General features: G+C 45.5%; 1 protein-coding gene across 4 annotated transcripts in view; it reads left to right on the forward strand.

Moving 5' to 3' along the window:
• The window catches only part of POMT2 (protein O-mannosyltransferase 2), a 45,452-nt gene that overhangs the window by 16,230 nt on the left and 4,082 nt on the right, over positions 1-25,140 (forward strand). For all 4 annotated transcript variants that reach the window (XM_082451258.1, XM_082451259.1, XM_082451261.1 and 1 more), the window contains exons 5-15: positions 616-724; positions 1,967-2,126; positions 3,493-3,599; positions 4,399-4,481; positions 6,618-6,727; positions 10,668-10,734; positions 17,005-17,074; positions 19,097-19,175; positions 20,327-20,478; positions 20,927-21,018; positions 22,084-22,160. In XM_082451258.1, the coding sequence (XP_082307384.1) occupies positions 616-724; positions 1,967-2,126; positions 3,493-3,599; positions 4,399-4,481; positions 6,618-6,727; positions 10,668-10,734; positions 17,005-17,074; positions 19,097-19,175; positions 20,327-20,478; positions 20,927-21,018; positions 22,084-22,160 (1,106 nt within the window). The remainder of the gene's footprint in view (positions 1-615; positions 725-1,966; positions 2,127-3,492; positions 3,600-4,398; positions 4,482-6,617; positions 6,728-10,667; positions 10,735-17,004; positions 17,075-19,096; positions 19,176-20,326; positions 20,479-20,926; positions 21,019-22,083; positions 22,161-25,140) is intronic.

The following is a 25,140-nucleotide window of genomic DNA, read 5'->3' on the forward strand; positions in this document are numbered from 1 at the left end:
GAGGCCAGAGTAGAGTGAGTGAGGCAGAGGGTGTTGGGATAGGAGGCTGGATAGGTGGGGAGACCATGAAGGCTTTGGTGGCCGTCTTGAGGCTGTCTGAAGGAGCTTGTTAGTCTGAATGAGATGGGAAGACATTGGAGGACTTAGGCCAGGCCATGATGTAATGAAATTTTGTTTAAAAAAAAAAATCACTTCAGCACTTGCATGGAGAATCAACTCCCAACAGAGACTTCATATGAAATGGTAAGATTCTTTCCTGAGTGTATGTAGATTGTGGCTGCATAAGCATGGTAGCAGAACTCCCTTTTTGATGGTGGAAATTAGCAGGAGCCCTCATCTCAGGATCACTGTATCTGAATGAATGACATGATCCCTTTGTGGGTCAAGGGCCTGGAAGCAGTGTGAGTTATTCTTTCATATCATTGGGCTTTGGTGTACCCCAAAGCTGTGGCCTTCCACCTTCCAGATGACTCAGTTGCCCATCTAATCTTGACTGCACAAATGCTTACATGCAATTAAGCACAAGGGGGACTGTTTCTTACCACTGGGGTGTTTGGTTCTCAGGGGGGCCCATCTCTGATTCCACTTTTTGACCACTGAGCTCATGTTTTTCAGACACAGGATGCCTCACTCTGTCCCAGTACATCCTCCTTGACCCCATCTTGATGTTCTTCATCATGGCTGCCATGCTGAGCATGGTCAAGTACAACTCCTGTGCCAACAGGTCAGAAACACCATCTTTTGGAGGGGGTGTCAGAAGCTGTGGCAGCTCTAGAATTTCTATAATGGCCAGGGACAGGGTGGGTGTGGTGGTTGGGGTGGGGGGTGGGCACCAGAATAGATATTGCCTGGGAACTGTTTGTCTCCCTGCCCTCAGTGGTTGCAGCCAGTCCTGACTTGGTGATGGGAATAAGGTATACAAAGGTTGGCTTGAAGAGTCTACATCAGTCAAGAGGATCCCTGCAGGCCCCGGTCAATTCTAAAGCTGTTCTGGAGGGCCTGGCCTTCTTCCAGAATAGCCCCTTCCAGATCATCCTTCTGCCTCTGAGAGAGTAGAGTAGGTCATTCATTTTATTCAAACCAAAAGAGCTGGCTCTGCCACGGCTTTTTCAGAAGTCACCTTGGTTTCACCACAACCAAGCAGTGACCACCAGCTCTCTCCAGATTTGGGTTATCTTCTACTTGCACCACATCCCCTTCCACCTGCCATTTCTTGAATACATACTATGTGCCAGGTACTGTGCCAGGAGCTAGAGGTACAGGAACACATAGGTCTTGGCTGTTCAGGAGCATTTGCTCTGGCAGGGGGTCAGCCAGGGGATGAGGAGACTGCAGCTCAGAGCGCCAGGTGATCTAAGCGCAGCGAGCTTGGGAACCGACTGCTGGGCTTAGCGCTGTGCTCCCCTGCTGGCTGGCTGTGTTCCCTAACCTCTCTGTACCTCGGGTCCTCGTGTGCAAGAGGAGGCTGACGACAGGGTCTGCCTCCAGGGGGTTGTGGTGAAGGCTAAAGAGCTAATACGTGTAAAGTGCTTGCAACGATGCCTGACGCATAGTAGGCACTCAGTAATTGCTGGCTTTTACAGGGTCCAGAGGTGGCACAAAGGACAGGGCTGACTGAATCCATCAGGCTTCTCTGGATTTTCCTTTTCCTTCCACTTGATTGGTCACCACTGAAGAATAAGCCTCTTGCTTACTTGAAGCCCTGTACTTAGCGAGGAAAGCGATGGCCCTTCTCCTCAGAAGAATCACCTACTCACTCTCACACTGTGCTTCCTGCAGTTTCAGGGGTTTCACAGACCACATCCTGCTCGGAGCCATGCATGGTCCCTGAGGTTGGGAGCCCTCAAGAGAGAGGCCACAGTGCAGCCTCCCAGAGTCAGAGGACCTCTGCCTTCCCCATTGCTGCTCTTGCTTTTGAGTTTGATTCCAGCTGCCAAACTGAACTCTGTGCCTTGTTGATTTTCAGGCCCTTCTCTGCCCCCTGGTGGATCTGGCTCAGCCTGACTGGCGTTAATCTAGCTGGTGCTCTGGGAGTCAAGTTTGTTGGCCTCTTTATCATCCTGCAAGTGGGGTGGAACACCCTTTCAGACCTTTGGCACCTGTTTGGAGACCTCAATCTTTCAATGGTGAGAACCCAAGTGCTTGTAGAAATGTCTTTGCTCCCCCCTTCCTCGCTCAGCAGAGCCAGTGGTCTTTCCCCACTTCTGCTGCAGGTGGCAGAACAGCTGTGTTCTGGGCCCGAGGTGGGCTGTATCCGGCTGCCCTCTGTAGGGAGCAGGGCAGCAGGGAGTGGGCCATGGCTGACAGGCTGGAGAGGTATAAAGAGAGAGGATGGACTGATATCCTTGGGATTCTCTTTTGGCATTTGTTCCTGCATTGGTTTTTAAATGCTTTGCAAACAACCCAGCCAGGGGATTCTGTCCATCTGGGCTCTTGCCAAATGTGTGACAGACACTGACTGCCTGGGACTTGAGGTAAAATCGGTGGACTGACTTTCTGAACTTAAAATTTTCTTCTCCTGACCCAGAGTCTCTGGATCTGGAGGCCAGTAAGGGCATTATGGTTTATTACAATATTATTTATTAAGAGCTGACTCTGTGTCAGGCAGTATGCAAAATGCTTTACCTTCATCATCTCATTTCCTCCTCATAACAAACCCGTGAGGCAGGTAGTTATTACCCTCTTGACAAATGAGGAAATTGAGACCTAGAGAGGTAATAACGTTCCCAAAGTCATACAAGTAGTAAGAGGTAGATCTAGGATTCAAACAGGCGAGGCTGACTCCAGGCCTGAACTATTGATACTTTGCTGTAATGCACCTCTGGACCAAAGTCTCAACAAGTTCATTTATTCATTCAGAACATATAGACAGACCATCCGCTAAGTGTGAGACACAGAATATGCAGATGATTAAGACAAGATTCCTGCCCTCTAGAGACAGTGGAGAGAGAGAAATAAGAAAGAAAGAAAAGAAAAAATAAGTCATGGTCCAGCCAACAAGTGCTGTGAAAGCACAGGGGAGAGCACGAGCCCAGTCTCGGGCAATCCAGGAAGGGCTCTAGGAGGAAGCTGAGGCCCAAAGTTAAGATAAGGAGCACTTATCAGTGTGATGGGTGGGGCTGGTACAGTGCGAGAAGCATGGGGAAAGTGCAGGGTGTCAGTGTGACTAGGATGGAGAGGGAGTGATGAGTGACGATGCTGAAGATGCAGGCCACACCTTGGCAGTAACGTGGGGGCAGCCCGGGGTCCTGGGTGAGGGTCTGGACAGGCAGCGGAGGGCTGGCCCAGGTTCAGCCCCCTGCAGTGCTTGGTTGGTGGGGTGTTATGGGAAGGCTTAGGGTTTCCCCATATCTTTCTTTCTTGATAGCCATTAGTTTTTCAATTGTTTCTGATTATGACTTACACATAAAAACTTACAAATAACACACATGTCAGGCATAAGGCATAATAATGCCTCATATGCCCAGCACCCTGCACTGGCTTGGTTTGCAGGTGACTGTGGGAAAACACCTGACCGCTCGCGTCCTGTGCCTCATAGTGCTGCCGCTGGCTCTCTACACGGCCACCTACGCTGTTCACTTCATGGTGCTGAATAAAAGGTACAGCCAGAGCCTTTCCAGTGTCTCGCTTCTGGTCTTCCTCTTGCCTCTAAGCCCATGGAGGGGCCGTGTGATTTCCTGGGTCTGGTTGGGATGCTCGGAGGGGACCCAGGGTTTTTTTCCTGTTGGTTTCCTCCTATGTTCTATCTTTTGGGTACCCTGGCCTGAAGGAAGAAGAGAATGTCCTAATAGCCAAACTGCCCCTTATCCCTAAACACAGTTCCTTGTGCTTAACAGGGATGGGCCACCATAAGCATGTGCAGTTGGAGTGAGGATAATAATAACAGTAACACCAGCAGCAGCTCCCATTTAACAGGTAGCGACTACGTGTCAGGAACTGTGTTCAGCATTTTATATACATTATCTCATTTAGTCATAATAATTCTTTTTTTAAAAAAAATTTTTGGCCGTGCCACACGGCATGTGGGATCCTAGTTCCACGACCAGGGATCGAACCCACATCCCTTACATTGTAAGCACAGTGTCTTAACCACTGGACCACCAGGGAAGTCCCATAATAATTCTTTTGATTTTTTTTTTTAAATCCCTGATTTATAAATGAAGAGTTGAGGCTGAACAAGGCCAGGTATCTTCCAGAGTTCACCTAGCTAGTAAGTGGCTGAGTTGTATTTTGGACCCCAGTTTCTCTGACTCTATCCCCCATGTCTGTCCACAATACCACACTGTCACTCCCTTGTACATCTTTTAAACCAGCTGTGCAGAACTCTTCCTAGGGCTCCTGGGAAATCACAGTTTCACTCCATTAATTTGGCTGTCTTCCCTCTGCCTTTCCCCACAGTGGTCCTGGTGATGGCTTCTTCAGTTCTGCCTTCCAGGCCCGGCTTTCAGGAAACAACCTTCACAATGCTTCCATCCCCGAACGTGAGTGTCTCTTGTCCTTTACAAAGGTAGAAGGGCAGAAGGGATTCCTGGGAGTTGAATTGGAAAAGATGATATGACAGCCTGAGTTATTTTAGATGGGCAAAGTGGGAGAAAGATCCAGTTAAATCTGGTCCGAGCACTCAAGAGAGTGAATAGGAACACAGGAAGTGCAGAGGAAGACGTCCTGAGCAACGAGCTCTTTGACCCTAAAGAATAACTTGTCCGTTGTGGCTGTGGGAAGACCAACAGAGAGAATCTGGTGAAGGAACAAGGCCCTTCAGGGCTAGAGGTCAGTTCCCACCAGAGTATCCTGCTACTTGCATCCCTTCACTATTCACACCGGGTAACTGAGCAAGTGTTAGCCATGTCGGAGGCTGTAGGTGGATGCCCTCCAGAGTAGAGAGTCTGGAGTAGAGTCTGCAGTAGGGGACCTCTACATGATGTGACCATATGTGTTAAGTATAGAAAGAGGGAACGCAGAGCCGTGGGGCTCAAAGGTGTAAGAGATCACTTCTGTTAGGGGGTTGGGGGGTGATCAGAGTGAGTGAGTTGCCTTGGAGTCAGGCCCTGGAAAAATGGGTAGATTTCAACAGAGGGAGACGGGGGAGAGGGCGTATCAGGCAGAAGGGAGAGCATGATCAAAGCTAAGAACAGGGCAAAATTTAAGGCATAGGTTATATGCAGAAAAATACTGGAAGATAAGGTTGACAAGATAGGTCGGGCCCAGGTCATTGCTTCCTGGAGGCAAGGACAATGTCTTTTAGTCTCTCGAGGGCCTAGAACACAGTGGGCCCGCCCAGAGTGTGGAAAGAATGAAAAATAGGAAAGCAGGCAAAAATTGATTCGGAAAGGCAGACACTGGATTCCACATTGGAGAAGTCAGCTTTGAGATGCTTGAGGAAATCCATGCAGCGGGGCCAGTGGGCTTGGGGCTGAGGCTTTCAAAGGAGGACTAGCCAAGTAAGGGATAGTCGATGCTGTGCAGTGGCTGTGGTCTGTGAGGAAACTGTAGAAAGAGGAAGACAACAGGGTGCGGTCAGGCCACTGGGGATGCAGGAGGAAGGGGCTGCTCAGGAGCAGTCCGTGAGGGAGTGTGGGGTTGAGATGGGGGACAGAGCATAATCGAGAAGCAGCTGCGGTCGGCAGTGTGCGGGGCTGCGTGTGTTGACCAGCACGAGAACTTAGAAGGATGGAGCGGTGGTTAGCAAATTTCTACTCGTTATTTAAAAGGCCTAGCTCAGCTCTATTCTCTTCCATCAAGCCATCCTCTTTTTACTCTTTGAGCAAGAATTTGTTCTACCCTACTCTGGGCTCCCACCATGTCACACATTGCCGCATCTTTGCTGGAGCGTTTGCTGATCATCCTGTGCATCTCAGTGTGTGAGGCCATCGTCCCCAAGACCGGGCTCCACTAGGTCTGCAGCCAGGCCTCCTCCACCTTTGGATCCACCATGTAATCTATACGGTCTAGCGACCAAATGAATGAACGAAGGGAGACAGGAGCAGCCAGCACTGGTGCAGTGAGACCTGTTTCGGTGGAGTGGGGAATGGCGGGCAGCCAGATTGCAGGGCGTGGAGAAGAGGGGCAGTAAGAAGGAAAGAGGCTCCTCCATAAGCCGGGCCTGTGTGGGGAGGGGATGGATGCTCTTGGGTAAGCTGTTTACTCTGGGTTTTGGTTTTGGTTTTTTTAAATTCAGAGTAAAAACCCCAAACACCATTGAACAGTTACTACATGTGGTACTAGATTCAAAAGGCACAAAAGGATATATAGTGAAAAGTCTCTCTTAACAGTCTATAGTAACACTATATCTTGGAGAACATTCCAGATGAAGATATAAGATGCTTCTTCCTTCTTTATTCCATGGAATGTATATGATAGACCTTGACTGAAGGACAAGTTGTTCCTAGTCTTTTGAAGTCCTTAGGAGGGAGGGGAGGGGACAGGCGAGACTATTTGGTGAACTCCTCTTGAGTTGACTCCACTGGGGTGAGAAGGCAGCCGTGCACCTTGCTTTCGGCAGTCCGGGGCCCAGTGGAGTCTGTTAGGGGTTGGGGAGGCCTGTGGCTTCGGCAGCCCCTGCAGTCAGGGGCAGGTCTAGTGCTGCACCAGCTCACGCCGTCGCCGTCTGCCCGCAGACCTGGCCTATGGCTCTGTGATCACCGTGAAGAGCGCGCGGATGGCCGTTGGCTACCTCCACTCGCACGGGCACCTCTACCCCGAGGGCATCGGCGCCCGCCAGCAGCAGGTCAGTGAGCCCTTTGTGCGCGTGTGCTGCGGCAGCACTAAGCTGTTTGCCATGACTGAACCCTCCGTTCTCTTTCTGGCTTCCCCTCCTTTACCCGCACTGTTTCCCCGGCTTGAAACATCCTTTTCCTCTGCCTAACTCCAGCTTCCTTAGGCTTCAGCTGGGGAGTTCCCCTCTGACCACAATGTCCTACCTCTGCCTGCTCCTGGGTTAGGTGCGTCTGGTGTGGGCGGCTTTCTCGGCACCTTTACGAGCCTGTATGGTAACCCTCTTCGCATTGAATTGTGAGTGCTTCCTTCTTCCTGTCTCTTTGCTGTTTGATTGCTGGCTCCTGGAAGGCTCAGTGCCTGGCACGAAGTGGATGATGGGTAGAGCGTAATGGTTATAAACACAGACCTGGGAACCAGACTAGTTTAGCTGGGTTCGAATCCTGGTTCCACTAGAGTGTGACTTTGGACAAATTCCTTAACCTTTCTATGCTTCAGTGGGCTCATCTTTAAATTGGGGAAAATAAATAGTACTTCTCTCCATCATAAGGTTGTTGTGAGGATTAAGTGAGATAATCCGTGTGACGTGCACGCTGGAGGATTAGCCGTGAGTATCATCTGAACGAGTGAGCGACACTGCCCGTGTCCACGTTAAGGAGTGGTGGATGTGGCTGTGGTGGACGATGCCTGAGAGGGAGAAGGAGGGGGTTGGAGAGGACCGTGGGGCCAGATTATGGAGAGGCCTTACGTGTTACAGTAGATTTAATTTTGTTCAGTAGACGCTGGGGAGGCATTGAAACTTATTAAGGGATAAGATGTGCTTAGATTTCTAGTTTAGAAGGACAGCTCTAGCAGGAGTGTGATGGATTGGAAGGAGGAGGAGACTAGAGGCAATAATCATGACAAAGGGTGGTGAACGGAGGCAGAGACCACAGGGAGAGAGGTGGGAAGTGATTCAGGAAACTCTTCACAGGTTGAATGTCAGGGCCTGGTAACTGAGAGATGTCAGCGATGAGCCACGTCCAGGTCTGTAGTCTGGAGGTCAAGGTGTTTGTGTGATAATGCTGTTTCACCATAATCAGCAATGGAGCAGGAAGCATGGCTTTGGAGATGAGTTTTCTTTGTGTATTTTAGGTCTGGGGCTTGTCTCAGGAAAGAGACGTGAGTGTGTAGCATACAGGTGTCAGTGACACAGTGGGATGGGGGACATTGCCCTGAAGGGGTGTGCAGAGGGAAGAGGGCCAGCAGAGGAGCCCTGGGGAGCAGCGGCAGGTAAGGCAGCACTAAAGGCGCTCAGAGCGGCGCTGGTAGAAGCGGCTGAGAAGGAAGGGGTGGACGGGGAGGTTGGAGGAGAACGCGAGGATAGTCCCGAGCAGAGGGAGCCTCCAGTGGGAGGAGACGCCAGCAGTTCAGGTGCTGCAGAGACCGCGGAGAAGGGGAGGACAGAGCAAGAGGCCTTCGAAGGGCAACGTGGGAGGCCTGGCAGCTCTGACAAGGATGGCTTCCATGGCGTGGGCAGGGCGGAGGTCTCGGATGCAGTGACCCGAGGAGAGGAGAGTGAGGAGGTCGGGGCTTCAGGGCTGGCTGCTGCTCTGAGAAGCTTGAAGTGAAGTTTCTCTTCCTGCAAAATGACCAAAATCTTTACTTTGTGAAAAACTTTTGCTTCTCAAAATATTTTATTGTTATTATTTCCTTACTTACTAGAAAGGTGACCCAGAGTATTGGGTTTTGGTATCAGTTTCCCATTCTTGACTCTCCGCTTCTCTCTAGCGCAGTGGTTCTCAACCCTGGCTGCGCTTTAGAGTGCACTGGAGAGCTTTTAAAGAATTCTGATGCCTGAGGTCCACCCCAGAGATTCTGACTTAATTGATCGAGGATGGGGCCCATGCATTGTGCATTTTTGTTTTGGTTTTAAGCTCTCCAGAAGAGTCTAATGTACTGCTAGCCCTTCCATAGTGATACCTTGCTACTGGTGTCACGCAGGAGATAAAGTTACAGATGTGGTGACCAGGAACATCTATACTGTGCAAAGGGAGAGAAGAGCCACGTTCTGAACGGCCCTATTAAGCTGGTCTTAGTGTTACACACTTGAAGCCCATGGGTGGAGGCATGAAGTTGTGACAGTCACCTAGAGAGAGCACATTAGGCCAAGGGGACAGAGAGTCTGCCTTTGTCCCTGACTGAGTCACTGAGCCTTTCTCAGCCTGTGTCTTCATCTGTAAATTGCGGGGACCGCACTAAATAACCTCTAGTAGCCCTCCCTGCCCTGTAGTTTAATGTCTTGTTAACAACTCTAGGTCTCAATTTTTAAATGTTTTTAAAGCATAACGTTTATAAAGTAAAATTGGAAAGTGTAGAAAAGTATAAAAAAAAACCCAAAGTTACACATAATCCAAGGATCAATGTTTATCCACGTAGTTTGATATACAACATTCTGCTGTAATAGCATACCTGTGTCCTTAGGAGACCTCATATTATAAAAAACTCCATTGTAAAAATAAATGTTTCAAGGGGAAAAAGAGGCCATGGACTGTATTCACAATAAATAAGTGATTTTTCTAATAGGAATTTTAATAATAATGATTTTTGTAAAAAAGCAAAAACAAAAACAAAATGACAGCACAGAGTGCACACACGAGCACCACAAAAGCTTAACATCCTTGAGCAAAATCAAGTTGGGTGAACTTGATGTATGCAGCTTTTGTTCGGGAGTGTGGACTTAATTTCTCTATGGCTGCCACAGCTTTTAACTTGTATGTTCTTAATACCATTATCCCTAATTGTTTCTGAGAAAGCAAAAGCCATTGAAACAAAGCAGCCATAATACACGCAAAATTATTTTCCTACACGCTAATTCCAAATCTCTTTGCAAGTAAATAAGTCATGTTTTGTCCAATTGGAGTTATTAAAACTCACGTTGTGAGAGAGATGCCTTTGTTTCCGTTGCTTCTGGGTATTTACGTGCTTTTATACATAATTAGCATAATTGTATGTATGCAGTCTCTATCCTGGGAGCTTTGGAGCTAGCTCCCTCCGTTTGAATCCTGTCTCTCCAGCTGACAAGCTGTGAGACCTTTACTTAACCTCAGCGAATTACTTACCCTCAGTTTGCTTGTAAGTAAGGTGGGGGTAACCATAGTACCTACAACCTAGAGATAAGACGTGTCCAGTGCTTAGAGCGGTGCCTAGTGATAAATGGTAGCCATTTTCAACAGCAGCATGTTATACGCCTTCTCCTGGGCTGGGTAAAAATGCCCTGAAACATTTTCTGCGGCTGTATAATATTCTATCCTGTGGACATAACCAGCACGTAACTCTTCCTTTAGTACTGGACATTTATATTGTTCCCAGGATTTTTGCTGGTAGTTTAATTGCAGCATTACATGTGTGTACACACACGCACACACATACAATTTTTAAAAAATCAGTGTATACAAAATGGCTATGTCTAAAACTTCAGGCTTCTAGGATAAGATATTAATAGAGCTTTTTTCGTTTAATTTGGCCATATTCTAGAAAATATTTGGCCATATTCTAGAAAATATCATAGCATGAATTTTTCATTTAGAAAGTTTGAGACATGGTCTTGATGACTTTTTAAAAATGCACTAAATCCTCTTTGTGTGCTGGAGACTGTGTTACACAAGGTGTTATGGTTCCTCCCTCTAGGAGGTGGGAAGTTGAAAGATAGGATGCAGAGGGGTACATAGAGACAAATCAAAAAGGCTTTTGTGGGAAAAGACCTCTAAATGCAGAAGGAAGGAGAGAAAGTAACGTTCACCAAATGCTACTTCTGAGCCCTGTCGGGAAACACAGCCCCTCGGGTTGGTGGCTGGGGATTCTGAAAAAGGCTTAAGCAACATTGGCTTGCTATTGATTGTCCTGTGGCCGGCTGTGGTGATAGTGACTGTCTTCTCCCTCCCACCTCCTCCTCCCTCACCCACCCCACCCAGGTCACCACCTATTTGCACAAGGACTACAACAACCTGTGGATTATCAAGAAACATAATACAAACTCAGGTAATGCGGTAGGGAACTGGCGCTTCTTGTATTATTACTTACTCTGAGCCCTCCTTAACATTTCTCATGCCTCTAAAATAATGGTACTGGGATGGGCTTTCCTGAGCATTCTTTGCCATCTTTACTGATCTCAGTTATCCTTTCAACAGTTATTTATTGAGCCCCTGCTACGTTCCAAGGACTGTTGTTGGCATAAGGATAAGCAGTGAGCAAGACAGATAAGATCTCACTCTTAGAGCTGTCTTTTTTTTTTAATTTTTAAATTTAATTTTATTTATTTTTTTATACAGCAGGTTCTTATTAATCATCCATTTTATAGACATCAGTGTATACATGTCAATCCCAATCTCCCAATTCATCACACCACCACCACCACCCCCCCCCGACCGCTTTCCCCCCTTGGTGTCCATACGTTTGTTCTCTACGTCTGTGTCTCAATTTCTGCCCTGCAAACCGGTTCATCTGTACCATTTTTCTAGGTTCCACATATATGGGTTAATATACGATATTTGTTTTTCTCTTTCTCACTTACTTCACTCTCTGTGACAGTCTCTAGATCCATCCATGTCTCTACAAATGACCCAATTTTGTTCCTTTTTATGGCTGATTAATATTCCATTGTATATATGTACCACATCTTCTTTATCCATTCGTCTGTCGATGGGCATTTAGGTTGCTTCCATGACCTGACTATTGTAAATACTGCTGCAGTGAACAATGAGGTGCATGTGTCTTTTTGAATTATGGTTTTCTCTGGGTATATGCCCAGTAGTGGGATTGCTGGATCATATGGTAATTCTATTTTTCGTTTTTTAAGGAACCTGCATACTGTTCCCCATAGTGGCTGTATCAATTTACATTCCCACCAATTGTGCAAGGGGGTTCCCTTTTCTCCACACCCTCTCCAGCATTTGTTGTTTGTAGATTTTCTGATGATGCCCATTCTAACTGGTGTGAGGTGATACCTCATTGTAGTTTTGATTTGCATTTCTCTAATAATTAGTGATGTTGAGCGGCTTTTCATGTGCTTCTTGGCCGTCTGTATGTCTTCTTTGGAGAAATGTCTATTTAGGTCTTCTGCCCATTTTTGGATTGGGTTGTTTGTTTTTTTAATATTGAGCTGCATGAGCTGTTTATATATTTTGGAGATTAATCCTTTGTCCATTGATCCGTTTGCAAATACTTTCTCCCATTCTGAGGGTTGTCTTTTTGTCTTGTTTGTAGTTTCCTTTGCTTTGCAAAAGCTTTTAAGTTTCATTAGGTTCCATTTGTTTATTTTTGTTTTTATTTCCATTACTCTAGGAGGTGGATCAAAAAGATCTTGCTGTGATTTATGTCAGAGTGTTCTTCCTCTATTTTCCTCTAAGAGTTTTATAGTGTCCAATCTTACATTTAGGTCTCTAATCCATTTTGAGTTTATTTTTGTGTATGGTGTTAGGGAGTGTTCTAATTTCATTCTTTTACATGTAGCTGTCCAGTTTTCCCAGCACCACTTACTGAAGAGACTGTCTTTTCTCTGTTGTATATCCTTGCCTCCTTTGTCATAGATTAGATGACCATAGGTGCGTGGGTTTATCTCTGGGCTTTCTATCCTGTTCCATTGATCTATATTTCTATTTTTGTGCCAGTACCATACTGTCTTGATTACTGTAGTTTTGTAGTATAGTCTGAAGTCCAGGAGCCTGATTCCTCCAGCTGTGTTTTTCTTTCTCAAGATTGCTTTGGCTATTCGGGGTCTTTAGTGTCTCCATACAAATTTTAAGATTTTTTGTTCTACTTCTGTAAAAAATGCCATTGGTAATTTGATAGGGATTGCATTGAATCTGTAGATTGCTTTGGGTAGTATAGTCATTTTCACAATATTGATTCTTCCAACCCAAGAACATGGTATATATTTCTCCATCTGTTTGTATCATCTTTAATTTCTTTCATCAGTGTCTTATAGTTTTCTGCATACAGGTCTTTTGTCTCCCTAGGTAGGTTTATTCCTAGGTATTTTATTCTTTTTGTTGTAGTGGTAAATGGGAGTGTTTCCTTAATTTCTCTTTCAGATTTTTCATCATTAGTGTATAGAAATGCAAGAGATTTCTGTGCATTAATTTTGTATCCTGCAACTTTACCAAATTCATTGATTAGCTCTAGTAGTTTTCTGGTGGCATCTTTAGGATTCTCTATGTATAGTACCATGTCATCTGCAAACAGTGACAGTTTTACTTCTTCTTTTCCAATTTGTATTCCTTTTATTTCTTTTTCTTCTCTGATTGCCGTGGCTAGGACTTCCAAGACCATGTTGAATAATAGTGGTGAGAGTGGACATCCTTGTCTTGTTCCTGATCTTAGAGGAAATGCTTTCAGCTTTTCACCATTGAGAATGATGTTTGCTGTGGGTTTGTTGTATGTGACCTTTATTATGTTGAGGTAGGTTCCCTCTATGCCCACTTTCTGGAGAGTTTTTGTCATAAAAGGCTGTTGAATTTTGTCAAAAGCTTTTTCTGCATCTATTGAGATGATCATATGGTTTTTCTCCTTCAGTTTGTTAATATGGTGTATCACATTGATTGATTTGAGTATATTGAAGAATCCTTGCATCCCTGGGATAAATCCCGCTTGATCATGGTGTATGATCCTTTCAATGTGTTGTTGGATTCCGTTTGCTAGTATTTTGTTGAGGATTTTTGCGTCTATATTCATGAGTGATATTGGTCTGTAATTTTCTTTTTTTGTAGTATCTTTGTCTGGTTTTGGTATCAGGGTGACGGTGGCCTCATAGAATGAGTTTGGGAGTGTTCCTTCCTCCACAATTTTTTGGAAGAGTTTGAGAAGGATGGGTGTTAGCTCTTCTCTGAATGTTTGTTAGAATTCGCCTGTGAAGGCATCTGGTCCTGGACTTTTGTTTGTTGCAAGATTTTTAATCACAGTTTCAATTTCATTACTTGTGATTGGTCTGTTCGTATTTTCTATTTCTTTCTGGTTCAGTCTTGGAAGGTTATACGTTTCTAAGAATTTGTCCATTTCTTCCACGTTGTCCATTTTATAGGCATAGAGTTGCTTGTAGTAGTCTCTTAGGATGCTTTGTATTTCTGTGGTGTCTGTTGTAACTTCTCCTTTTTCATTTCTAATTTTATTGATTTGAGTCCTCTCCCTCTTTTTCTTGATGAGTCTGGCTAATGGTTTATCAATTTTGTTTATCTTCTCAAAGAACCAGCTTTTAGTTTTATTGATCTTTGCTATTGTTTTCTTTGTTTCTATTTCATTTATTTCTGCTCTGATTTTTATTTCTTTCCTTCTAACTTTGGGTTCTGTTTTCTTCTTCTTTCTCTAGTTTCTTTAGGTGTAAGGTTAGATTGTTTATTTGAGATTTTTCTTGTTTCTTCAGGTAGGCTTGTATTGCTATAAACTTCCCTCTTAGAACTGCTTTTGCTGCATCCCATTGGTTTTGGATCTTAGTCTTTTCGTTGTCATTTGTCTCTAGGTATTTTTTGATTTCCTCTTTGATTTCTTCAGTGATCTCTTGGTTATTTAGTAACATACTGTTTAGCCTCCATGTGTTTGTGTTTTTTACGTTTTTTTCCCTGTAATGGATTTCTAATCTCATAGCACTGTGGTCAGAAAAGATGCTTGATATGATTTCAATTTTCTTAAATTTACTGAGGCTTGATTTGTGACCCAAGATGTGATCTATCCTGGAGAATGTTCCGTGTGCACTTGATAAGAGAGTGTAATGTGCTGTTTTTGGATGGACTGTCCTATAAATATCAATTAAATCTATCTGGTCTATTGTGTCATTTAAAGCTTGTGTTTCCTTATTAATTTTCTGTTTGGATGATCTGTCCATTGGTGTGAGTGAGGTGTTAGAGTCCCCCACTATTATCATGTTACTGTCGATTTCCTCTTTTATAGCTGTTAGCAGTTTCCTTATGTATTGAGGTGCTCCTATGTTGCGTGCATATATATTCATAATTGTTATATCTTCTTCTTAGATTGATCCCTTGATCATTATGTAGTGTCCTTCCTTGTCTCTTGTAACATTCTTTATTTTAAAGTCTATTTTATCTGATATGAGTATTGCTACTCCAGCTTTCTTTTGATTTCCATTTGCATGGAATATCTTTTTCCATCCCCTCACTTTCAGTCTGTATGTGTCTCTAGGTCTGAAGTGGGTCTCTTGTAGACAGCATATATATGGGACTCAGAGAGCTGAGGCTCAGACTTAATCCAGAAGAGGTTACCTGGACACGTGCCTGGGGCACACTGTGGCTGCTTTCATTTCTGATTTAGAGCACACCAAGCCTTGCAGACCCCGGCATGTGGTACAGCTCAGGTTGTCTGGATGTGATAGAGGGCTGCTGCCCACTGGTCATCCCAGGCCTGGGCTAGTCTGTTGGAGATCTGCGGGCCTGCCAGCCCTGTGGCTGGGCTCGTCTAGGCTGGTGCCTGGGACCTCCCTCAATGCCTGCACATCTGCCTCTGACAGGCCAGGGTGAAGCTGCTCTGAAGCACATCTATCGGGCTCCCAGGGCTTTGTGACAAGGGCTATGTCTGGATCTTCTGTTTTTTTGGTCAGACAGCTGACTACCTGCAGACTGTGCCTTTTGCTGCAGCCGAGAAGAGAACAGAACAGAGGGCATCTCCCGCTCACCTTCTGATTGTCTTATGCCACAGGTGTTCTCTCCTCAGCAAACACCACCTGGCTCAGCCTGTCTCGAGTCAGCTGCTCCTGGCCTTTGTGGGGAAGTGGGCAGCTGCTCATCTAAATTTACCTTCTCTGTTCCTTTCCCCACCTCCCCTTATTGCCATGGTTTTTAGGCTTGAAACGTGGCCTACATGACCACTGTCTTTGCATCCTACTCCTCGGTAATATAAATTATGACACCATTGGGCAGGATCTATTTCTGTCCCTTATAGTACTGTTATAGATTGTGTTTTGATTCAACAAGCCAAACATAAGTGCTCTATTGCAATGAGGGGTTCTGAGGGAAGACCAGCTTTCCTTCTAAAGTCATGTGGGCATGGACCAAGTCTTTGAACGTCCCTGTTCTGTTATTCCACTGTGGCTTCCAGGTTAAGGTGGCTGCATATCACTCCGGTGACTAAGGATTCGTGTGAAGGCAGATCACTACAGGCATTCTGGGAAGTGGGAACTGTCTAGACAAAGGTCTTTGTGTTCTTGATGGCCATAAGTGCCCCTCCCCCACAGATCCATATTAAGTAAAATTTCCCTCCCCTTTGACTTATTTGATTTGTCATCTTGCTGATTCTTCTTCTTGTTCTTTTTTTTAATAAATTTATTAATTTATTTTTGGCTGTGTTGGGTCTTCATTGCTGCGCGCAGGCTTTCTCTAGTTGCGGCGAGCAGGGGCTACTCTTGGTTGCGGTGCATGGGCTTCTCATTGCAGTGGCTTCTTTTGTTGTGGAGCACGGGCTCTAGGGAGCGTGGGCTTCAGTAGTTGTGGCATGCAGGCTCAGTAGTGGCGGTTTGCACGCTCAGTGGTTGTGGCTCGTGGGCTCTAGAACGCAGGCTCAGTAGTTGTGGTGCACGGGCTTAGTTGCTCCGCGGCATGTGGGATCTTCCGGGACCAGGGATCGAACCTGTGTCCCCTGCATTGGCAGGCGGATTCTTAACCACTGCGCCACCTGGGAAGTCCTGATTATTCTTCTTAAGAGACCTTAGAAGGCAGCGCAGGAATGGGCATATCTGCAGTTGAGTTCTCTAATTCTCTTGAGAGCCAGTGATTTGTCCTTTTGAAGAGAGCTGGGCAAATGGTCTTTTGCATGGCATTAATATTTGGAAGACTATATTTTTACTTCTAAAAGGAAAATCTTATTATTTAGCTTCCCAGCTTAAAAATCCTCTAGTGGGGGCTTCAGTGCTTGTCAGATAAAGGCCACATTTCCTAGCCTGGCATACAGAGTCTGGCCCCACTTGTCCACACCCTCACCTATTCCCACTCTCCTTCATGCCCACCGTCCCTAACCAAGTGAATTCATTTGCCACTGATTCAGATGAGTTTTGCTCTTTCATACCTCTGTGGCTTTTCCCCACTTGTTCACCTGACAAGTTCTCCCTCTCCTTTGAGAGTCTTTTCAGTCATTATCTCTGGGACACCCTTCCCTCATCCTCTGAGACAGTCCGCTTTGGTCCCACAGCACTCTGTCAGTACCTCATGCGCATACCACGTTGTACTATAACTCTTTACCGGTAGGCCCTTGATTAATGCTAGCTTAATGAGTGAACGGTTTCAGACATCAATGCTTGTTTCTTCTTGACAGATCCCCTAGACCCTTCACTCCCAGTGGAGTTTGTAAGACATGGAGACGTCATTCGACTAGAACACAAAGAGTAAGTAAATTTGCTGTTTGGGATAAATGAGTGGCATGAGCATCAAAGGTACAGAGCTCTTTTAAGCTGGAAATAAACAGAAGTCAAATGTGGATGAGGCTCTAGTAAATGGAACAAGGCTGCTGTGCTAGAATGGGGGAATGATTATTTTGCCTGTTTTGGCTTTGGGAAGCTTTGGATTTTGAAGGTACCTTTCAACTGCCCTTTTCCTAGGGGGAAGAAAGAAAAAAATTGAGTTGCCCAAAGCTTCTTCTTAAGGGGCTGCCTTTAGAAAGTTATAGGATTCTGTTTCTGAATATGGCAAACTAGTTCATTTAACCAGTGTTCTCACTGAAAATGACTAAAAATGCTGGAAAATGTAGAAACATCTTCTTAAAAGCATAAAGGACTGGGCTTCCCTGGTGGCGCAGTGGTTGAGAATCTGCCTGCCAATGCAGGGGACACGGGTTCGAGCCCTGGTCTGGGAAGATCCCACATGCCGCGGAGCAACTAAGCTCGTGAGCCACAACTACTGAGCCTGCGCGTCTGGAGCCTGTGCTCTGCAACAAGAGAGGCCGCGATAGTGAGAGGCCCGCGCACCGCGATGAAGAGTGGCCCCTGCTTGCCACAACTAGAGAAAGCCCTCGCACAGAAATGAAGACCCAACACAGCCATAAATAAATTAAAAAAAAAAAGCATAAAGAACTGACAAGATAATAAGGAGTTACTAGGTCAAAATCTCAGTGAAAGGGGGAATCCAGAGAAAAAGTGGGACACTGGCCACTTCTGCCTTGAACCCACAATCTTGAGTTTTGATTTTTGGGTTTTGACTGCCTCTAGAGAGAAGAAGTTTTAAAGTCAAAGCTCTAGGCTCACCGAAAGTGGTAAATTATTGTGATCTTCCCCCAAATTTGTAACCTCCAAAGGCTTAGGGTTAGGATAAATCTGCCCTATCTACCTATATCCAGAGTGTGTTTGGGAGAGCAGGGCAGGGGGTGAGGTTGGTGGGGACACTAAATCTGGTTCCTGAGAAGTTGTCATTACCAGTTGATCTTCACATGGATTTGCAACCCAAATTCATTTCACCTGGATGGTCTCAAAATCTTCAGCCCATGAATTTAAATGAACATGGTCCTAAGACTGTGGTAATGTTCCCTAGGTGCCTGGCTAAAAGCAAATGTTAATGCTCTTTTGGGAAAAACGTGGTTATCCATTCCTATAAATAGTTTTTCAGTGGCAGTGAATAGTACACAGTAAAAAATAACTAAGCACACAAGGAAATAGGGCACCATGTGCAAGAATGAACAGGAGAAATAGGCAACAGAAGCAGCCCTGCAAACATTTCATATGAATTGTCAGATACAGATTTTTTTTTTAAATCAGGGATTTTTTAATATACATATAGAAAAGCTATGAGCAGTGTTTTTTCCCTAGTCAGTAAGATTATGGATACTTAAAATTTTAATTTTATTATTATTAAATAAATTTTATTTTTTAAAATAAATTAAAATTTATTAACTAAATTTTATTTTTGCAAATTTCCAATATTTTTATAATGAACATTGATTACTTATTATGGATAAAAGTAAGGATTATTACAAAAAGCACAAAGTAAATAAAATCTAAATTAAACCCTCCACTTCCCCCACAGATCCCCACTTTGTAAAACTGGTGATAGGAGTAGAAAGCATAGATGGTAGGGAGGCAGTTTACCTATCTCAGGCATACGTAGATTACAAACTTTAATTTTCTTCTCCCTAAACCTGCCTCATAAGTCAGGCTAGCTTGCCTCAAAGCCACCAATGTGTTCAGTCATCCCCCTGCCCCCCACCTGAAGTTGTGGGGTGAACAGGAAGTGAAGCCCCTTTCTTGGCATATGGTCCAGTACTCCTACCATCTGTCCCTCCCGATATGTTGGATTTAATGGTTTGGATTCTAATTTTTCTTATCCGAACAGATGACTCTGAGTAGCCTTGGTAAAAGAAGAAACATTGCACATCTCTTTTCTTCAGGATAGTGGCACTTCTCTCTCTTAATTTCTAGGACTTCTCGGAACTTGCACAGTCACTATCACGAGGCCCCCCTGACCCGGAAGCACTATCAGGTCACAGGCTATGGCATAGTAAGTGAGCCACTCGAGTGTGAGCAGCATGTCAAAAACTGTGGGGCCTGGCTCAGGGCCATGTGGCGGAACACATCCTCCCCAGAATTCTGGAATGTTCCTAACGATTGGCTGCACAGGGACTCTTAACATTTAGGAACTTTCTGGCTAGGCTTTTTGCTGTGGGAAAGGCAGCCTATGAAGTCTATTTGTTTCCATCTCTTGCCTCCCATAATTACCATGTCATATTTATGTTCTGACACTTAATAAACGTCAAATATGAATACTGTAAGGGTCTCTTAAAATCATATTATACTTAGAAGCCACAGGGCCACAATATGACCCCAGATGAATATACAAGTTCATCCTTTGCCAGATCCCAAATTCTCATTGGCTTTATTTTTAAGGATTACTTCCCTTTTCCACAGAGGGATATTGTCCACATTGCTTTGGATTTTTACTGCCTTGGGGTGATGCAGTTAATAGAGGAAGCTCTATGAGTATTTATGGCTTGGGGAGTAATTTGGAAACAGAAACAACTAGTGGGAAAGTAGATTTATGACTATCTGTTACATTCCCTTCCAAGGGCTTTGGTGCTTTAGTAAAGATTCTGGGTTCCTTAAGGTGGAATTCCCAACCCTGTTTCTATTTGCTCATCCCATGTTATCCTAGAGCCAAGACTCTGAACTTCATCTTTCTCTGGTGGGCATTTCCTGAGGAGAATTAGACACAACTGTCTTAATTTCCACAGTACGATATCTAGGCCAGACCTTTCTCCGATGAGTGAGTGTCCCCATGGCCACAGTAATGGATGCAAATAGCCCAAATTTATTTCTGTTGGCACACGGTGATGTCTTGAGTTTGGTTTAAGGGCAAAAACATTTATTTAGAACTTAAACTCTAGTTCTGTGAAGTGAAGAATTAGACTTCAGGTTCCAGGAATTATACTACTTTTCTTGGTTGTAATCGCGAGTGCTGGGGCAATGGCAGTCACTTGGTATATTTCTATGGCCCTCTTGTTCCCTTTCCCACCTCAATCATTTAGGTCAGTTTGGTCTTTGACCAAACTGTAACATGATGGCATCTGAAAGGGTGACCATCTCCCTTTTCTGATATGTCTTCTCTAAAGTCATCTTACTTCCTTTGTATTTTTTTCTTGATTTATGTGGCAGAATGGGACAGGAGACTCAAATGACTTCTGGCGGATTGAGGTTGTAAACAGAAAATTTGGAAACCGAATCAAAGTGCTGAGAAGTCGAATTCGCCTCATCCATCTGGTGACAGGTTGTGTCCTGGGCTCCTCCGGAAAGGTCCTGCCCAAGTGGTGAGTCTCTGGGGTTTTGATGTCCCATTAGTGGCTCATGCTTTTCCTTTCACACTACAAGGAGTATACCAAAAACTTCCATTTCGCAGTGGTCGATGTTTACCTCAGGTTTGCTTTTTCTTTGTGGTGGATGGAGGGAGGAAAGGCATCAGGAGTTTTATGGAGCCCAGAGCTCCAGAGTTCCTTTGGTGTTTCGTGTGTTGTAATAGTTGAGCATTTGTACATCTGGCTTGTGATAACTCTCTGGATCTTTGTCTCTTTCTAAAATGGGAATGTTGTGTGCTAGACTCCTCCTAGGATAGTTGTGGAATATAAAAGTGTGAGGCTCAAAAAAGCATGACCACTGGGCTGGAAAGAGAGGGGCACTGTAGACTGAAGAGCAGTTGGCAGTGTTACTCTCTGGTGGGTTTCAGGTCTTCTGAGAGACATCTGTGACTACTTTTCACAGGGGCTGGGAGCAGTTGGAAGTCACCTGCACTCCATACCTAAAGGAAACCCTCAACTCCATCTGGAATGTGGAAGACCATATCAATCCCAAATGTGAGTGAGGCCATGTCCTGGGCTGGCTCTGAAGTGAACATTTCTAAGTAACTCTCATCTTAGGAAAAGAAACCTTTACAGACTCTGCTGCCACTTTATCTTACTGTTGCCATTTTCTTCCTTTTTTAAACCTAATCTCGTCATATGAACTGTCTAGATAGGGAGCTCCTTTTTTCTCCCCATCCACTTAAACTTCCCATCCTCTTTAAACTCCTCTCCCTAAAGTGACCAACGACCTCACTCGGGGCCAGAGCTGGCTGTCTCTGGTCACTTTCCTTGCCTCCTGCTGGGTATGACTCTCTTGCCGCCTATAATGCAGGTCCATCTGCTTGCCTCCTGGGCTGTTCTATCCCCTCTGTGGTTACCTCCCCACCCTCAAGGCTTAGAGCAGGCCGGTGCTTTCCCTTTCTGCCCCTGTGTAGGCTCCTCCCCTCCCCACATCCAGCCAAGGCTTTTACAGAAAGCGATGGTGCAGCCCTTGATCTGATCCCCATGTTTATACTACCAGGCTCCAATTGACATTTCCACTCCCGTGTCATCTTCAACTCAACGAGTGTCTGGATTCATCATCTGTCCTCTTAAGCTACCCCCTTCACGCTTCTGCTTGATTTCTCCTCTTCATGCTTCCCATTTCATTCTTTTTACCACCTAATTTAACCAACCAGCTAATTAAGTAATTAAACAGCTCTTTGTTTAGCTGCTGGGAGCCGTGTGGGGCCCCGGGGATGCCTTGGTGAATGAGACAGGCTCGGCCCCTGTCCTCACAGCCCTGCCTCGCGGGGGGAGCGGCGTCATGAAGGCTGACGGTGCCGAGGGCTGTGCCAGCTCCGGGGGCCGGGGCTTTTCGTCTGTTGCCACTGCCTCCCTCAGAATATCTGCTGAGTGCTTAATACGTGCTGAACGAATGATCGAGAATCCTTCTGTCCTCTCAACGCTCTCACCTGCTTGTTAGCTTGTCAGGAAGGCTACACTCAGACCCTGACAGCAATATGGATACCATGGACAGACAGCCATGAGGAGGGGGTGTGTGGGAAAGGTTTACGCCTCTGTCATTTCTTTTTCTAGTGCCAAACATCAGCCTGGATGTGCTGCAGCCCAGTTTTCCTGAGATAATGCTGGAGGCCCACATGGTGATGATCCGGGTACTGTGGCCCCTTCCCATTTGGTGGCTTCTCTAAGAGCTCTTGGGCATCCACAAATCTGGATCATGGATCAGTAACCATGGTATAGACCCACTGCCCCCTTGTGGAGGACTTAGGAAGTGTCCTCACCTATACTGGCTTACTTGGTCTTCAAAGGCATTGAATGGTGGTGGTGATGATGGTGACGGTAATGATGATGAACACTTATGTAGCTCTTATGTGCCAGGCACTACTCGAAGCACTGCACATATATTAACTTAATACTTATTACAGTCCTCCAGAGATTATTGTTCCCAGTTTACAGACGAGGGAATTGAGGCACAGAGGTTAAGGAACTTGCCCAGGGTCACACAGCTAAATGTAAGAGGTGGATCCAGGCCTTCAGAGTCAGTGCTAGTTACCACTACACTCCTCTGCCTCTAAGTGATTCTCACATCTGTTGAAGTGGCAGAACTCCTGAAAATCATAGTGCCCTTGGTTGAAAATCATGAGACACCGATAGGTGATTCCATCATATGAAATTAGGATTAGTTAGGATGAACAGCTAATTTGAGTGTGTTGTTTATATGCAGCATAAAATCCCAACCAAGAGCCCACTCAGGTTCCCAAACAGAAACAAACTGTTTAGGGAGCATGGTTGATTCTTTTTAAGGTTTTAAAGACTCATTGTTTGTATTCTGTATCGTTAGTAGCTGACAGCTGACATCAAAGGTTTAAGAACAATTGAGAGAAGAAATCTTTTTTTTTTTTAAATTAATTAATTAATTTATTTTTGGCTGTGTTGGGTCTTCGTTTCTGTGCGAGGGCTTTCTCCAGTTGCGGCGAGCGGGGGCCACTCTTCATCGCGGTGCGCAGGCCTCTCACTATCGCGGCCTCCCTTGTTGCGGAGCACAGGCTCCAGACGAGCAGGCTCAGTAGTTGTGGCTCACGGGCCTAGTTGCTCCGCGGCATGTGGGATCTTCCCAGACCAGGGCTCAAATCCGTGTCCCCTGCATTGGCAGGCAGATTCTCAACCACTGCGCCACCAGGGAAGCCCGAGAGAAGAAATCTTTAAATTGAGAAAATTCTACCTAGCAGCTTAAAGTTTCCCCTGTGAATTGGAAAAACCCTGATGTGTTTTTTTGTTTTTTGTTTTTTAAATTAATTAATTAATTAATTTATGGCTGTCTTGGGTCTTCGTTTCTGTGCGAGGGCTTTCTCTAGTTGTGGCAAGCGGGGGCCACTCTTCATCGCGGTGCGCGGGCCTCTCACTATCGTGGCCTCTCTTGCTGCGGAGCACAGGCTCCAGACGCGCAGGCTCAGTAATTGTGGCTCACGGGCCCAGTTGCTCTGCAGCATGTGGGATCCTCCCAGACCAGGGCTCAAACCCGTGTCCCCTGCATTGGCAGGCAGATTCTCAACCACTGCGCCACCAGGGAAGCCCTCCCTGATGCGGTTTTGATGTTGAGGGGGAAACCTCTTTACTTTGGCTTCTGGAAAACCGGTGTTCTGCAGGAACGATGTTTAAGAATCACGGTATCTCAAGCCAGGTTCGTGTTATCTCTGCAGGGTTGCAGAGAGGTGTAGCAGTTGTTATTTTTCCCCTGGTGAGCCATTGTCAATTGGTCTTTCCTGGAAGTGATTACGTAAGCAGTTCTCAGTAAATATAGTTGACTTATTTCAACAGATTAAATTTAAAAATTCAAATTTTGTCATTTCTGCACATTGGGAGGTGATGAGTTGACAATAAGCAATCTCTGGGTCCCTTCTTTTCTGACTCTCTGCTTGTAGCTGTCACTCTGGCCTGATAACATAGTTCTTTTGAATATGTGCCTGTCAGTCAATATATCGTTTTAGATCTGGGTAGAATTTTAAGACTAAGTCTAAATAAATAGTCTCATTTTTTCTTTCATTATCTAAGAGGTAGAGTCAAAGAAGAAAAGGGACATAAGGAACCTTTCTTATTCAACTGATGCAGAGTCAGGATGGGGAGAGAGATCAAAATTGTCTAGACTATAGAAACTGCAGGGGACAGGGCTTCTGCTAGCTGAGCAGAGGGCCTAAGGCCTGGGCGGAGAAGGCTGCCCAGCCTGCTGAGGTTAGCTGGAACAAGCCCCCTAGGCGTTAAGCATAGAGAACAATGTACAAATACACATGCCTATAATGGTTACAGATTTTCCTTCCTTCCATTTGTTGGTTTACTAAAGGAGCTGTATTTCTTAAGAGTTTAATGTGTAGGATGCCCTTGGCTTGTTATAGCTCTGGCTGGAGTCCCTGGGTTTGGGACTGGACTATACTGGTTTGAAGGAATTGATTTCCCTCAGCAGCTTCTCTGGGGTCCAGAATGATTCATTCTTCATTCCAAGGCCCTTCAGATGGCCGTAATGGTTCAGGGGCTGTGCAGCTGACCCCTTGGGGTGTGACACCCCACTGGCACTTTTGACCCTGGAGGATCAATCCAGCCACCGTAGTGAGGCCTGCAAATGATTCCCAAGACCTCGAGGAGTTGGATTAGTAAGGCACTGGGTGGTGGTTCACTGAACCAGACCTGGATCTTTCTTGGGCTAGGCCAGTGGTTCTCAATAGAGGGCGATTTTTGCCTCTGAGGGGATATTTAACAATGTCTGGAGACATTTTTGGCTGGCATCATGGAGGGGTAGGAATGCTTCAGGCATCTAGTGAGTAGAGGCCAGGGGGGCTAAACACCCTACACTGCACAGGCCAGCCCACACCAGAGACTTCTCCAGCCCCAAATGCAATAGTGCTGAGGTGGAGAAACCCCAGCCTAACTCCTAGCACCTCACTCCCCTTCTTGGGAATGACTTCTCAGTCTGTCCTGATGATGAGGCTGACGCCATCCTGCTGGGTAGGATCCAGGATCCTGCTCCTTTTCCTTCTTGTTTTAGCAAAGGCCTGATTTTGCCATTTAGAGACAAGTTGTTGGATATTCTTGGCTGTTGGACTAAATGGGCTGTATCTGGGTCCTTCAGGCTAAAGTGTG

Source organism: Balaenoptera physalus (genome assembly GCF_965194825.1).
Source record: "Balaenoptera physalus genome assembly, chromosome: 2".
Taxonomy (NCBI): Eukaryota; Metazoa; Chordata; class Mammalia; order Artiodactyla; family Balaenopteridae; genus Balaenoptera; species Balaenoptera physalus.